Here is a 15,978-nt window from a genome sequence, read left to right as displayed (position 1 = left end):
ACGGATCAATATAAAAAAATGGCAAAACAAACGAAATTACAGACAGCGGACCCCCTACAACTTCATTTATAGAGATATATCCGAGAAGATGTAGGAGGAGGTCTTTATGAGAAAATAAAGTGATTAATGGAGAAGAGTGGAGGAAAATAATTGCTGTCAACCTATCATCGGACTGAGAATTAGGAAGAGACGAAGGAGGTCTGAGCTTAGCGTGGCTTGATATGCCCAGCCTTTTCCTTGTAAAGGCTGTGTTTCCTACGCAGGGCAGTCACCATTTCCTCTCTGCAAGTCACTGCCTTCCCTTTAGCTAGTATTCATCTGGTTAATGTCAACAAATTACCTGAATCTACCGACTCTTTCATTCATTATAGTAATATTTAGAAAGCAACGTGAACATTAGCTTTGTACTTCATGTACTACACTCAATTACATTTACTGTTTACGTAGGTTAGATGTTACAGTAGAGTAGGAGTTAAGTTTTCCTTATCTAAGTTTTGGACTACTGGAAACGTGCAAAGAGGGGAGAAGTATACCTAACATGCCCAAGTAAATTAAACCACCTCTCAATGCATATATGCCAAGTGGCTCCCGAACGCCGTACTTTCTACTTATAAATGTCCCGCATGCACAAGTGAAGAATGGGATATCTATCAACTGATTTTCGCAGGCGCAGTACCGCCCGGTGGCAGGTTACATCAGAATGTGAAGAGGTAACAACCGGACGGTCGTTCTCAGCATGTTACTCAGCGCTACCGCTCTAATGCATCCCTTGCATTAGTAAACCTCGTTTTCAACCGCAAAGTTCCAGGCTGGTGTATGGTACAGTCGCACTATATTTGCTGTCTGCATATCGACAATGGCTAGTGTGTTCAGCAGCTACGAATACACGGACATTATTTTAATCTGGACAACCTGGTCGGAATGCAGCCGAAGCTCCAAACAGATGTATGCCTTCTATACACGTATTTCACCGAACAGTATTAGTTTTTACAAGCAACTTTTTTATCGAGTGGAAAGTCTACACGTGTATAAATCAATAAGTTATTATATTTACTTTTCTGCACCTTTGGCGTGTTTACAAACAGTAGTGGCGAGTAGGGGGTGGGGCGAGGAGGGCCAGTTGACACCTGCCTCACTTTTTGGAGGAAACATTACATTTTTATTCCACTTTAGCCAGCTGGAACTAGGAATAATTTTTTAAAAAGCTTTTTTACAAGCCCTGTTGTCTCATTTGCTAGTTCTTTCCTTCATTTTCCTTAAGTATAACATAATTATTGGCAGAAATACGCGCAAAATTCCGTTCGTCGCGGCTGACCGATTAGTATAGCACTACGGCAAGTAGTGGAGACTTCGTATGTGTTGTGAGGAAGGGTAGTAGGGGTACATATTTTTTCCAAGGTCATGGACACTGAGTTATAATTCACCCGCTTGCCACGCTCATTCGTTAGTCTGGCAGTCCCTTTAGTGTCTGTTAGTTTCCTAGTGTGTATTCAAATACTGAATGATTTTAATTGCATAATCATGTCGTACTTCTATTTAATTGTACCGGGACAGCTGGCAATGGGGTAAGGGGCGCGCAGCTTTGTGCTTGCACCCGGGAGATAGTGGTTTCGAATCCCACTGTCGGCAACCCTGAAGATGGTTTACGGTGGTTTCCCATTTTCATATCAGGCAAATACTGGGACTGTACCTTAATTAAGGCCATGGCCGCTTCCTTCCCACGCCTAGCGCTTTCCTGTCCCATCGTCACCGTAAGTCCTTTCTGTGTCGGTGTGACGTAAAGCCAATTGTAAGAAAAAGAACATATTCAATTGTAATTGTAATTATAATTTCAACGGGAGATAATGCCAACTTTACTTTCACCGGACTAAATTCTTTCGTTTGTGTTATGTTATTTATTAAGTAAATGTAATTAACCTCCCCCGTGGTTTATTTGTAATAACTGTTTCTTTGAGATTTTGATTCAGGCTGTATAATAACATTTTCACAGGTCTCACAAACAAACCACGGGGCAGGTTGAATACATTTACTTAAATAATATAACACAAAAGAAATAATTTAGCTTATAATTTAAAATTGAATGTTTTTTACAATAGGATTTACGTCGCACCGACACGGATGGGACATATAGCGACGAGGAGACAGGAAAGGGCTACGCGTGGAAAGGAAGTGGCCGTGGCCTTAAAGGGTACAGTCCCAGCATTTGTCTGGTATGAAAATGGGAAACCACGGAAAGCCATCTTCAGGGCTGCGGACGGTGGCATTCGAACCCACTATGTCTCGGGTTCAAGCTCACAGCTGCGCGCCTCTAACCCCATGGCCAGCTTGCCCGGTACAATTAAATAGAATTACGGTATGATTATGCAATTAAAATCATTTAGTATTTGAATACACACTAAGAAACTATCGGACACTAAAGAGACTGCCAGACTGACCAGTGCGCGTGGCAAGCGGGTGAATTATAACTCAGTGTCAACGACCTTGGACAAAAATGTACCCCTTCTACCCTTCCTCACAGCACATGGAAAGTCTCCACTACTTGGCGTAGTGCTATACTGATCGGTCAGCCGCGACAAACGGAATTTTGTGCGTATTTCCGCCAATAATTTTGTTAATAATTAAAGAAAACAAAGGAAAGAACTAGCAGATATCACAACAAGGCTTGTACAAATAGCTTTCTTTAAATATTCGTAGTTCCAGCTGGCAAAAGTGGAATGAAATTGTAATGTTTACTAGACAAAGTTGGGGGGGGGGTACAACTGTCCCTCCTCGTTTCATCCCCTACTCGCCAGTTCTGTTTCTAAACACGCCAAAGATGCAGAAAAGTAAATTTAATAACTTATTAATTCATGCAAGTGTAGACATTCCACTCGATAAAAGAGTTGCTCGTATGAAACAATAATATTGTTCGTCGAAATACGTGGGTACAAGGCATACGTCTGTTTGGAGCTTCGGCTGCATTCCAATCAGGTTGTCCATATTAAGATAATGTCTGTGTATTCGTCGCTGCTGAACACAGTTGCCATTGCCGATATGCAGACAGCAAATATAGTGTGACTCTACCATACACCAGACTAGAACTATTCGGTGGAAAACGCGGTTTACTAATGCAGGGGGTGTGCATTAGACCGGTAGCGCTGAGTAACATGCTGCGAGTGACCGTCCGGTTCTTACCTCTTGATATTCTGACGTAAGCTGCCCACTGGCAGTAGTGCGCCTGTGAAAATCAGTTGGTAGATATCCCATTCATCATTTGTGCATGCGGGACATTTATATATAGAAAGTACGGCGTTCGGGAGTCACATGATATACTTGATACATTATGTGTACTGATAACTGAAAAGATTTTGCATTAAATTCGAACTCCGTATATACTTCGAATTCAGTGAACAGTGAAAATGCAAGCACATAAAATTTACACTGCAAAGTTCCAGGTGCACTGGATCATACGATAACACTTCTGTGGTAACAGCTTACCTCTAGACATGGGAGAGATCATGTGGTAGTGTATCGAGGCGCCACCAGCACTCTCCCCGAAAATAGTCACTTGGTTTGGATCGCCACCAAATGCGGCGATGTTCTGCTGTACCCAACGTAAAGCAAGGACTTGGTCCTTCATTCCAGCGTTGCCTGGTACTACCTCATCTTCAGTGCTCAGGAAACCTGAAAAAGAAAACGACGGCATTGTTACTTCTTATCGCGCAACAAAATTAACTTTGAAGGACTTGTTTCGACAGATGGCGTAGAAATTAAAATATTTCACGCTAACATGTCTATGACAATATTTCCATTTCTCTTGAGGTATCTGAAGTTTGTAGAAATAAATGATCGTCCGCAGCGTAGAGAACTAGACATATTGCCTGCCGTTAGAGGACTGTTCTCTGTTCACCGAGAACAGTAAAAATACGCTATCAGGGAATATGCATGCACTGACGAGCAGCTTGTTCCCTTTATATGAAATTTTCCTTTCAAACAATACTTAGCGAGCAAATGTGACAAGTACAGCATCAGGGTGATGCAAAAACCTGGTATGTTATGGTCATGAGGTTTAGTGTAAAAAAACAGCGTGATGATATTTTCAACGTCTCTAATTAGATTTAAGACTAATTATATTTAAGGTTGAAGTGTTACAATATCGGATGAAACTTAACCGAGTACAGCTTCAGTGTTTCAATTTCTTCTTTTTTCTCTCTATGTGTGTGTGTGAGAGAGAGAGGGAGAGTATTCCGTAAGGACTTAAAACTACTGAAACTACGAAATTCAAGTACCCGTGTGTATGTATTGTCAGTGTATATTCACTGTTCATATTTTTGAATTCCAATGTGTTGGTAGCTGACTCTTGTTCTCTTACCTTAAAGCCAGAAATGGTTTTAAAACAGACTTTCATTCTCCTAAATACGATGTTTCTAGACTTACAGAATATACCTGCGGCGTAGTCAGAAATTTTGCTGCCAATAATTGGTTTGCGAGTGTGCAATTTGCAGCAGAAGTGTTGAAAAGAGATTGCCGCTTATTTATACTATCAGGTAAAACAAAACACAATTTTCAAAGAAGGTAACCGTCATAAAGGGGAAAAAGAAACAGTGCTGAATTTACTCTTTGTGATCAAATCTCTTCTTTATTTCACGTACCAAGAAAAGGCAAAAAATGCAGTGATAACATTGGCCAAGTATCATAATTCCATGGATACTGATCGTTTTTCCGGAGACGAGTAAGGACTCATAACTACTTTCAAAAACTGTACACTGAGCTCGATAGCTGCAGTCGCTTAAGTTCGACCAGTATCCAGTATTCGGGAGATAGTAGGTTCGAACCCCACTGTCGGCAGCCCTGAAAATGGTTTTCCGTGATTTCCCATTTTCACATCAGGCAAATGCTGCGGCTGTACCTTAATTAAGGCCACGGCCGCTTCCTTCCCACTCCTATCCCTTTCCTGTTCCATTTGTCTCCATGAGACGTATCTGTGTCGGTGAGACGTAAAGCAGCTAGCAAAAGAAAAAAAAAAGAAACGTACAAACCGAGCAGAGAATACAATGGACAAGAAGTCAACTGCTTACAGTATGGCAAGGAATACGAAGATGGCAGAATTTTTCCGAACGTGAATTTGCCTTGTATCAATGCACAAATAAATTGGATGTCTATTAACAGAAATTCAATCCCTGAAAAGTGAAATTTGCTTCATCAGCTAGGACAAAAGCAAAGTCGCTAAAAACTTATTTTCCCCGGAGTGTCAATACCTTTTGGAATAACGATCCTAATTTAATTCTCTTAAATGGAACTATGCTCTCTACTACCGTGCCTGACAAAAGTGTAGGACCACACCAAAATTTGTTGTATATGAGGGAGAAGATTCTTTAATTTATTGACAAGTAAACCGTGTTTTCAGAATCAAGCAAAAGAGAATATAATTCCCATTGAATCCAACCGCAAAAAACGAACTATAAGTATCGTTTAATTATAGTAAGATACCGCGAATTTGGAAGATTTACTGTGTACAAGAGAAAATCAGGCATGAAAACCAAGTATTTCTGCTACAAATGTCGACACTTTATGTGCTTGAAACATAATCTATCATATGCGGAAGAGTACCTGCAGCAATGAACATTCCTCAGAGCACAATGGTAACTGACAATCGTGAAACAAAAGTCACTTTTAGAAGGAACATTTCTCAAAAGCTTGTATAAAAACGTCGTTAATCTCCCATAATAGCGAGAAACATTTATTTTAATTTTATACCTGAAAGAAGAAACGTTAGTAATTGCTTGATAATTTTCACTGATATAAAATTGTTTATATTTCTCGCAAAGGACGTTCAGTAAATTTTACAGTTTTTCTTATGCTTGCCTTAGATAAAATTAAAAATTGCAATTTCTGACCAATAACAATTGCCTAAAATATTAAAAACCGAAATCTGCCAAAACATAAGAAAAGCAAGAGTCAAAAAAGTATACGTGTTCTGAAACCTACTATATGTCTGTTAACTCATACATCATAAAATGAGAATAAAGAGATTCCAGACAAGTATTAATAGAATATTAGTTGTGTAATAAATGCATTGAATGTGCATAATCCTAAATATCTCAACTACTTTATGGTGGTGTCAACAATCCATCTTGCCAGATGTGTTACTTCAGATTACTTGACTACTTGAAGATTATTTTAACTCAATTTAGGTTTCCTACACGTCAATTCGGTGTTGTATTTTAATCTACCACGATCTTCATATTTCGAGGCGGACACTCTACCACTGACGCACAGAAGCATCGGTTTCAAATAAATCACAGAAAGCCCAAATTGATTGGTTTTTGTACGAGATTATTTCACAGGTCTGTTCATCTTCGTCCAATAATAGATACTGAATGTTTCTTGAGCAGTGAAATATGCCTGCTACAGTGTGAACCCCCTCACTATGACTAACTGAAGGATTTATAGGAAGAAAATGGCCATGGATAATCTACAGCGGGACGGCGATTAGAAAAACTCTACTTAATTTCATACTCTGTGGATAGTGACCCAATAGTTAATGAGCGAACCTTCCCTTTGAAGCAAGTTATTGTGACTATTCCATAATTACCATCCCTTTTTTCAGGTCATCTTTGAATGTTATTTTACTTAGTACATGGCAAGATTAAATATAGGGCCTGGGGTGAGTCAGCTGAAATTTTTACCTCAAGTAATTCAAAAAACGCCAAAGGAAATCATTTCCACTTTCGGTTATGATACTACGGGATTCATAAATGAACTCGCCGAATTTCTCCGGGGTGTTGGCATAACGGTCTTAACTTAATTTTCTGAAATGGAACTATGCTCTCTACTACTGTGCCTGACAAAAGTGTAAGACCACACCAAAATTTGTTATAAAATCTTATGAGAGAGAAGATTCTTTAATTTATTGACAAGAAAACGATTTTAAAATATTTACTTCACTGTAGGCTCCTGAAAGCTATTCTTTTACCAGTCATCTCACTTCTGTCAATATTTTCATATCAAGCAAAATATAATATACCTTATGTATTAAATTAAAATACTATTCATGAAAAACTGTTCTAGGCCTATTTTACATTATTGTACTGGCTGCTTCTGGTACACTCTCCGATGTTGGGTTCCCGCACCTGGTAGGATCATTCATAAGGAAGGGAAAGTGAAGATTAATCACAAACGTACGAACATTTTTGCAAATTTCAACTCAACTAATACTCAAATTAGCCCCCTCTCTGTCCCACAGACAATGCCACACTTCACAGCGTGCTCCCTCCCTATTCGTTACCATTGTTGGTGTGATAGCACTTGTTGCACGAAGTTAACGCATGGCATCAGTTCTATTTGCAGGTAATTGTGCGTAAGTTTGATTGAATAGATACCTCATAAAATGTCCATGAGATGTAAATCGGTTGATCTTGAAGGAATAATCAAATAAACCAAAACGACACGATTCACCACATTCGTGAATTTATGACATATATGTAACAACGTAATTTACGTTCGGTGTGTGCTACTCAATTGTTCCGCGATCCATTCACTGAAAGTCTCGCGACGGCGTTGGTCATCAGGTTGCAGGCGTTGAATTGTGTGACGTTTCAATGGATGACAGTGCAGATTATGTTTAATAAGAACGCAACGCTGTATTTCCAATATGTGCTACAAATCTGGTACTTGTCTGAGGTTTCCCAGCAACAGATTTTTGTCTGTACTCAACATTCCGTAACTTACTGTAATATGGATGTCTTCTGTTTGGATACTGTCATGCATAAATCGCAGCTGTTTGTCACTCATTGTGATGGCACTCTCTAGATAAAAATAATACATCCATAAATTTCTCATACGTATAACGTGGCCACTCAGTTCCTATGCTTTTGAGCAGACTGGATGCCTACACACTACAGCGACTTTTACCATGAGCAGTGCACAGAGCTATTATGCAGTATTTCAGCGAATTATGTCCCCGGGTTAGTCTGTAACCCCTGCAACACTCGGCAACTTCTCCCACTTTACGTTGTTGAGTGTAGCCATTTCGGGCATCACATGAAAGCTCCTACAGGTTGACAAGACGTTCTACTGCAGAGTATGACGTATCTGAAGTATGGGGAACACCAACTTCTTCTAATTATTATTCCTGAACATTGATGTGGATTTAGTACATCTTTACGACTAGATGCCCTTCCGTACTCTAAAACAGTGTGGATTCATGTATTCATAGTTGAATGTTTCTGCGGTGGTTGGTTGTGTGTTATAAATAGATGAAGAGAAATGTACAATTACAAACACCCAGTCCTTAAATTTACGCAGATAAAATACTCGGACCGACCAAGAATCGGACCCTGCATCGACCAGTGCACTGAACGTTCTGTAATTACTGACTTGAAAAGGAAAAGAAAGAAATCGCACCTAAACATCCCACTTTTCGTTCCTAAAATTGATGGTCAGCGATGGCTTCCTGTGCCGCTCATAGGAATACCTTTAATCTGTGTGAAGTGGTCATTGTTTACATTCTTCTCACTGCCTCTAATTGTCTCAAGATAGGAAGTGAATGATTGCAATTCATTTTAGATAAAGTGGTGTTCTCCCTAGACAGTCTACATATTGGTCTGGGCTAGCCTCTGTGTGATTTGTCACACACTTTAACAGCCGATTTAAATTGTAAATGTCTTCATTGTGCTCGGCACGGAAGACTTAACTAGTCCTCAACTCCACTGCAATTACTCTGTGAGAATTTTTGCACTTACAATATCTAAAATTTGCATTCAAGGCGGAGAAAGAGCTTTTTTAGCTCTTATCTCGTCTGTTATCTCATAATTTTCTTATTAACACAGCTTTTACTTCTTCTCATTCTTCTTCTTTGTGGGTGGTAAGGGCCTGTGCTCTAGTGAGGAAAGAAGGAACTACCTACCCGTGACGCAAACCGCGCAATCACTTGCTCGGTTTGTGATACTGTGTCACGGGTTATAGAGTAAGAACAAGTAAAGAAGACAGTTGTAACTCGAAAACTAATAACCATATCTCAATTCTATTTAAATGGCAATATGAACCAACAACAGAAAATCATGTTTGAGAACAACAGAAACGTGAGGGCAGGATTCCTTAATTTGGAACAATACAGTGGTCTTGAACTGTTGTTGGGGACTGTCCATCTGGCTTTAGAAGTATGGCATTTGAAATATAGGGGAGCGATTATTTTTTAAATGTGACAATTACTTGTCTAGAAAATTAAATATATTCAAACATGCATCGTTTGCCAGCCGTATGTCGCCTGTTCGAAGGAATCAATTACCAGGCGGCCGAGGCCCGCACTGCGAACAGAGTTCATGCACTTTTTTCTGACAGGCAGCTATTCACACTACTGTGCGCGTAAATACATCATGATCGCACTGTGTTATTTTAAACCTTTAAAATTTCCGTAGGCAACCGGTAAATGAGAAACCGATATGCAAAGGCTTTTATGGGACGGAATTAATTCGAATAGGGTGACGCAGGGCCTATGAATGACCTACTTTTGAAGATATTACATTTTCTCGAGAGGTATTTTTTATATTTTGAGAAAATATTCTAATGCACAGAAGAAAAGATGCAGTGGTGTTTAGTGTAAATCTGTAAGTTACATTACACGCAAGCGATAGTCACTTACCGAATATACCAAGACGGTAGTTAATGCTAACATAAACTATTCCTTTATTGATGAGGAACTGGGGATCTTGAGATTGGCGGTTGCCAGACCCCTCTAAGAAGCCACCTCCGTGAATCCAGACCATCACCGGTTTCAAGGAGTCTGATCCGGGCAGCTGAAACAATGCAACAGCTTAACTTAGAAGCAAAAAAAATGATTTCCATACTACAGGATCCTATCTTAAATTTTCACTACATTTTCATAATGACGAATGATGGACTTCACACTCATCAGTGGGCCACCTAGCCGAGGTGATAAAGATGTGCTTGGTTCACTAGGAAGGTCACGGGTTTGACTCCTCATCAGGAGTTTAACTTGGTTAAGGACACATGGTGTAGTTGGAAATAGAACTAAGCACAACAATAGATGTTTCTATGATGCCACCTTATTCCTATCCTATTACAGATAGAACACTCAAATTTTACGCAAGCATTTATGCAGTACTTCCTTAACCCAAAACGAAAATATGGCACGACTTATGCATTCATTACAAGAAAAATATTCCGTACATGAAATGTTAATTTTAATATGTTTTTCTCCAACTTTTCTCTACAACCTTGAACCAATTGAAGTAAAATTTGTTGAATGTATCGACAGGGATACTGGCTATATAAGAGGTGAAATATATCTTCAAAATAAAATCAATTTTGATTACAATATTTATTAACGTATGAAAATATGGTGGTTGAAGTTTTATGTTTTGATGACCAAGTTGTTAGGAAAATTACTATAATATCTGACTTAGCATGTAAATCTGAGCCTATGAATCATATGGTGAATATTAGTTGTTCTCCCCGGTTCTTTACCATAAAATGTGCACCTTTATATAAAAATGCCTTAAAATAATTTTTACGCATTCAAATTTAAAATATTTTCTGGAAATTAATGCATAAATCGTACCATAGTCTTGTTTTGGATTGAAAAAGATATAGTGCATGTGTAAAATTTGAGTGTTCTATGGGTAAAAGGATGGTAATAGGGTTGCATCATAAAAACATAAAAACTCTACCTTGTGTCCTTAAACCACTTCGTCCATCTAAGCGCTATGCTTATGAATAATGGAATCATTAACCATCCGCTCGTCCAACAGCTTCCAACCACTCTGAGGAGGTAGCCTTTGCTTTGCTTTACTCTAAGGTTGCACGAAATTCTTACATGAACTTGGTTTATTTATAACTTTCTTATGCAACAAACATACTTGCTTCGAAAATACATTTTATGTTTTTCAGGTGGCTCCTGTTCACTTCCTCACAAAGATGGGCTCTTTCCAAAACCAGTTTTTATATCCTTATCAACTTCTTCTCCCTGTAACGAGTTAATTTCCTCCTTAATATTGTTCTCGCACTTCCGAATGGTTGCTAGCTTGTCGACGTATGCAGATTCTTTGAGATATCCACGAAGAAAGGAATTCGAGGCTGCCAGATCTGGACAAGCATAAGAATGAAATGCTGACTTAATAAGGAAACTTCAATGGCTTTCATTCACTGCTCTGTGCTCATTTTCTCCATGGGTACATTCTAGAGTGCCCCTCAAAAATGCTGAATGAGAAGAGAAATGGCATTTTTTATGACTTATGAGGTACTCCAACCCGTAGAGTACACCTGTGCCACCGTATATAACACTTTCTCATCCTCTTCTTGGTTCGAGTGGTCCTACATTGGACCGTGCTTCTTCAACTGTTGGGCTTTGATCTCTGCTCCGTATTGAAGTATTTCCTGCCACATAAACTTCTTTCTTTCAGCTGTCCAGAGGGTAACATTCTCTGGGGGTTTTCGCGATATCCATGGACTTCTTTCAGAATATGTCGTACAGACTGTCTATTTTGAATATCAGATATTCACAGTTCATTAATGGACTACCCAGTATCTGTCAGGCAAGTGGTACTATATTAGTGTCTAATCCATAATTTTCGGTCTCAATGAGATGAATTGTACACTCTGGATACCATTTAAGTCCACGTTCACCCTTATCGGCATAGGGGTTCAGAAGAGGGTGAAAAGGAAAATATCTAAAATGAACGAGAGATATGCCATCGTTTTCGGGGTCCCTAGCCTGATTGGTGACAGTCCCAGTGACAGCTGGAGTCTTGCACATCACATCAACAGCGTGACACGTGTATACGTACAGGTATAACTTACTTCTATTATTTGTTGAAAGAATCAGCTACTTACCAGACAATCTGTGGTGCAACAAGGAAACAGTTTAAAGCAAATTTAATAATCTGAAAATGAAACTTAAAATTATACACATAATATTACTAAACCAACAAAAGAGTCCGTAAACAATATCAACCAACGTTGGAATAAAATATTTTTAAAAAATCACTTCGGACGGGTAATATAAATCCTAGAAGTAAGCATTCTAATAAAATGTCCGGGCACAACCAGGCCCTACACCTGCAAAAAATTATAATGAAGTGAAATAAATTTATAATATTGGTTTGAAGTATTATATGGTATAATATTTGTTCTAGAGCATATTGTACCAGGAATGCCAATGCCCTGGCACATATGGATTTAAAACTTTACTTCAGCATACAATTCCCTTCCGATATGTGAACAGCTGAGCGAAGGAACATTCCAGTAGCTACCAAGCCAGGCAAGGTCAAGTGACGTCACCTGCTGCTTGTAACTTGCCTCCCCTAGAGACGTTTCTCGAAGTTCTTTTTTCATGAACTTTTTAAATTGTAGCTGACGTTATAAAAGTAAAACCCAGCAAATTGCAAGTCAATCTGTCAACTAGTTTTTGAATTATTACAATTTAAAGTTTGAAAAGAACGCACACTCTCAGTCACATGATTCATAGTGCCACCCCTCCGGGCGGGGATATATATGCCACTATGTCAAGGCCGGCAAGCAGTGTGTGTGTGTGTGTGTGTGTGTGTGTGTGTGTGTGTGTGTGTGTGTGTGTGTGTGTGTGTGTGTGTGTGTGTGTGTGTGTGTGTGTGTGTGTGTGTGTGTGTGTGTGTGTGTGTGTGTTGTGTGAGACAGAGGGAGAGGGAGCAGTCTGACCCTCGTACAGTCTGTCAGTGCAGTCTCGTTCGCGAAGAAAGTACACTCTCTCGCGTTTCGTGAGTCCGTAATCATGGCCGTAATCGATCGCCCGTGAACTTATTCTATCGTGCCGCGACTACGATAAAATACGATAAATTCAGGACATTTCAGAAGATCACACTTGTGAACTTATTGAAGTGAGAAGTCAAGTATTTGATATTCACAGACTAGCGCATGACATGTGAACTTTGTTAATTTCGCACAATAGTGAACTACAACGATATCTCAAACTGTCGCGTGTGATAAACAGAAACCATCAGTTACGATAACCCTAATTATTCTAGGACTCATTTCTTTTAAAACATTACATCCTTGAACGGTGTCTCTTTATTTACTCAGTGTTCGTGCCATATCAGGACAAGACTTTCTCCAGTAATGAACTTGGTGAATATTAAGAACTTTTTATTAGACAATTCATGCTAATATAATATAATCACGATCAGAAAATCAGCTTGATCTGTTTACGATATTGGTTCAGAGACTGTGATCAGAGACTGTGATAAAACTTATTACACGTTGCATTTTTCAAGTGTCTTATGCAGCAAGGACTGTAATTATTCACTTAGCATTATAAAATTAGAATACGAGCTAAACTATGTTTTACGACAGTGAATGATAATATCTGTGGTTACTTATCGCGCCAATTGAACTTTCCGTGTTCAAATATCACTTCCCAGAGCAGCGGAAGTCTTGGTGAAATACTTCAAGATCCAGTTACATCAGACATCATTTCATCTATGGTACCCATCGAGGGACGTCAATGTGGTCTCTTCATGGAACATCGCCGAGTTCGAGTCTCCGTCCGCACTCCGCGGAATGTTCCAGACTCCCATTCAATATTTGTAAGCAAAATCTTCTCTTCTAAGTGAGTAGTCACAAACTGACTGACTTTCTTCTCATTAATCCTGAGCAGTGATATTCTCAGTGCTACGTGTGAACAATATCATAACTTTTCATCATTACCAAGAATTTCATATTTATTGATAGATTTATTTTTCAAATTTAATAACTAATTCATGTTCCCATTACGTAGATGAACTTTAGGGTTTACAAGTGTCTTATGATCCTTAATTTCAATGCTAACGAACTGAGAAACATTCATCATAGTGTAAAAATTTTATTTCAATTTCTCAATAATAAGTGTGTGTTCATTTTTTTGGATTTAATACTAGAAAGACACAAATCTAAAATACTGTAAAATATCTAATAGAACAGGTCCAAGATACATTGAGGCATCCAGGAAAGAAATATTTTGTAGTCTTCGTAGATTATCGTAAGGCTTTTGACCTTGTTGATAGAGCAACACTCATCCGGAAGCTCAATTACCTAATAGGAGCTACACATCCGATAGCAATCATAATCTCGAATATCCTCAAATATAACTATGTCCAAATATCAGACAACATAACTCTATCCAAAAACGTAACCCAAACAAACGAAGTCCTACAAGGTGACCCAATCAGCCCAATTTTATTCAACATCATGACAGCAGACATCACAGAAATAATCACAGATACCTCAGCATTGCTTATACTTTACGCAGATGATATGGCAATAGGCTCAGAAAACATAGAAGAGCTCCAAGAGGTCCTCAATAGGCTCACATCATGGGCAGAAAGAAACGGTTTGCAAATAAACCACAACAAAACTAAACAAATGACCTTTAGGAAAGGAGGAAAACATGCACCTAAAAATACAATAACCATGCACAACAAACCTCTGGAAGTAGTGCCGAAATTCAAGTACCTTGGAGTCACCCTCCAAACTACTCTAACATCCTACAATATCCACGTCAAAGAAAGAGCAGCCGCAGCAATAAAAGCCATCTACAACATTCAACAACCTCAACAAATATCATTGGGTACAGCAATGTTACTGTTCAGGACAGCCATATCACCAATAGCAACCTATGGGATTAGCATCACCTGGGAAAAACTCACACTCAGCGACCTGATGACAATAGAAAAAGTCAAGGCCCGATATCTCAAGAGAATACTAGACATTGGGAAGTCAGCCCCTTCAAGGTTAACGTATGTTCTAACCAAGGAGGACTATTTCATTGACGATATCAAAACACAGTTTTGTCTACCAAACACCAAGCCCTACGAGAATGCGCGCCAAAATTTAAACGAGAAAAGGAATGCTATTTGGTCCGACTTCTATTCCACGGACGCTATAATGACGGAAGAATGGAAGCAAGCAAATTACGAGCTACGGCACGTAATTACACGTTACGCCACTCATGGATTTCACCACAGATTCTGCCAAACCAAAAACTTCCACCAGCCGAACGAAGACTGTATATGTAACCTGTTCAACGATCATTGTGAAAGATACCATGCACAAAACTGCAAAATGAGGACAACCTCAATAATAAGAATGGCATTAGCATAGTTGACCATCTGTACAAAAACTGTTTTTTTTGCAACTTGTGCGCTTTTCATTTAATAATAATAATACTTAGAAAGACTCTAGGTTCAAGACAAATACTTAGTGTTTTCATAAAAGTTAAAAAGACTATAGGATCAGTGATATTCTTTTATTTTTTCTCGAACTGACTTCAAGAAGATCTCCGTTTAAACCTTTGATTTTGATGAAAAATTTGAGTCCTATATTAATATTGCAGGGTGATGAATCTTTGAACATTATGAAAAAATTGTTAACTAAAGTATAACAATCTATTGCTCGCCCTGCGGTTCTATCCTGCTCTGTATCGGCTCCAAAATCACCTTCCACTACCTGATGTCCTTCTCATGCCCAATACCCACGAACTTTTCCTGGTACAATATAGCGTTTCGAAAATCGTTATCGAAATGAGTCGTTCTTACAATTTCACCATATTGTAGATTGAGTGGAGTCTTTGGTATATGTTACTGCATTGTGCTGCTGTTCACTCACCTCTGGCGTGTATACATTTAGGAAGAGGCAGTCTTCATCACTACCAGAGGCGTTTCTAACGTTGGGAGGCTGCTTGCACATGTTCCCTTCCTCTAGTGCTTCCAGGGTCCCATTCCAAGGTTCGGCAGGAACAGGAGCCTGTCAGGAATACAAATGACAACAAGTGAATTATCTACCAAATTATATATATATATATATATATATATATATATATATATATACTTGTTTTTGTTTGTTAAGAAGAAACCATTCCTTCAAGTGTCGACTCAATTATATGTAACTTAAATACCTTTATAAACAAGGAATAGTATAGTGTGTCGACGCTATACACACTATACTATTCCCTGTTTAATACTCTGGTATATT

General features: G+C 38.8%; 1 protein-coding gene across 1 annotated transcript in view; it reads right to left on the bottom strand.

The window, feature by feature from the left end:
• LOC136877324 (esterase FE4) overlaps positions 1-15,746 on the bottom strand; it is an 82,015-nt gene extending 66,269 nt beyond the window's left edge. The window contains exons 1-3 of the mRNA XM_067151266.2: positions 15,613-15,746; positions 9,623-9,776; positions 3,478-3,663 (exon numbers count right to left, since the gene is read on the bottom strand). Of these exons, the coding sequence (XP_067007367.2) occupies positions 3,478-3,663; positions 9,623-9,776; positions 15,613-15,693 (421 nt within the window). The 5' untranslated portion in view covers positions 15,694-15,746. The remainder of the gene's footprint in view (positions 1-3,477; positions 3,664-9,622; positions 9,777-15,612) is intronic.
• Positions 15,747-15,978: the final 232 nt, after the last annotated feature.

This window comes from Anabrus simplex, chromosome 7, assembly GCF_040414725.1.
Source record: "Anabrus simplex isolate iqAnaSimp1 chromosome 7, ASM4041472v1, whole genome shotgun sequence".
In the NCBI taxonomy this organism is placed as follows: domain Eukaryota; kingdom Metazoa; phylum Arthropoda; class Insecta; order Orthoptera; family Tettigoniidae; genus Anabrus; species Anabrus simplex.
This window is presented reverse-complemented; position numbering and strand designations above follow the sequence as displayed.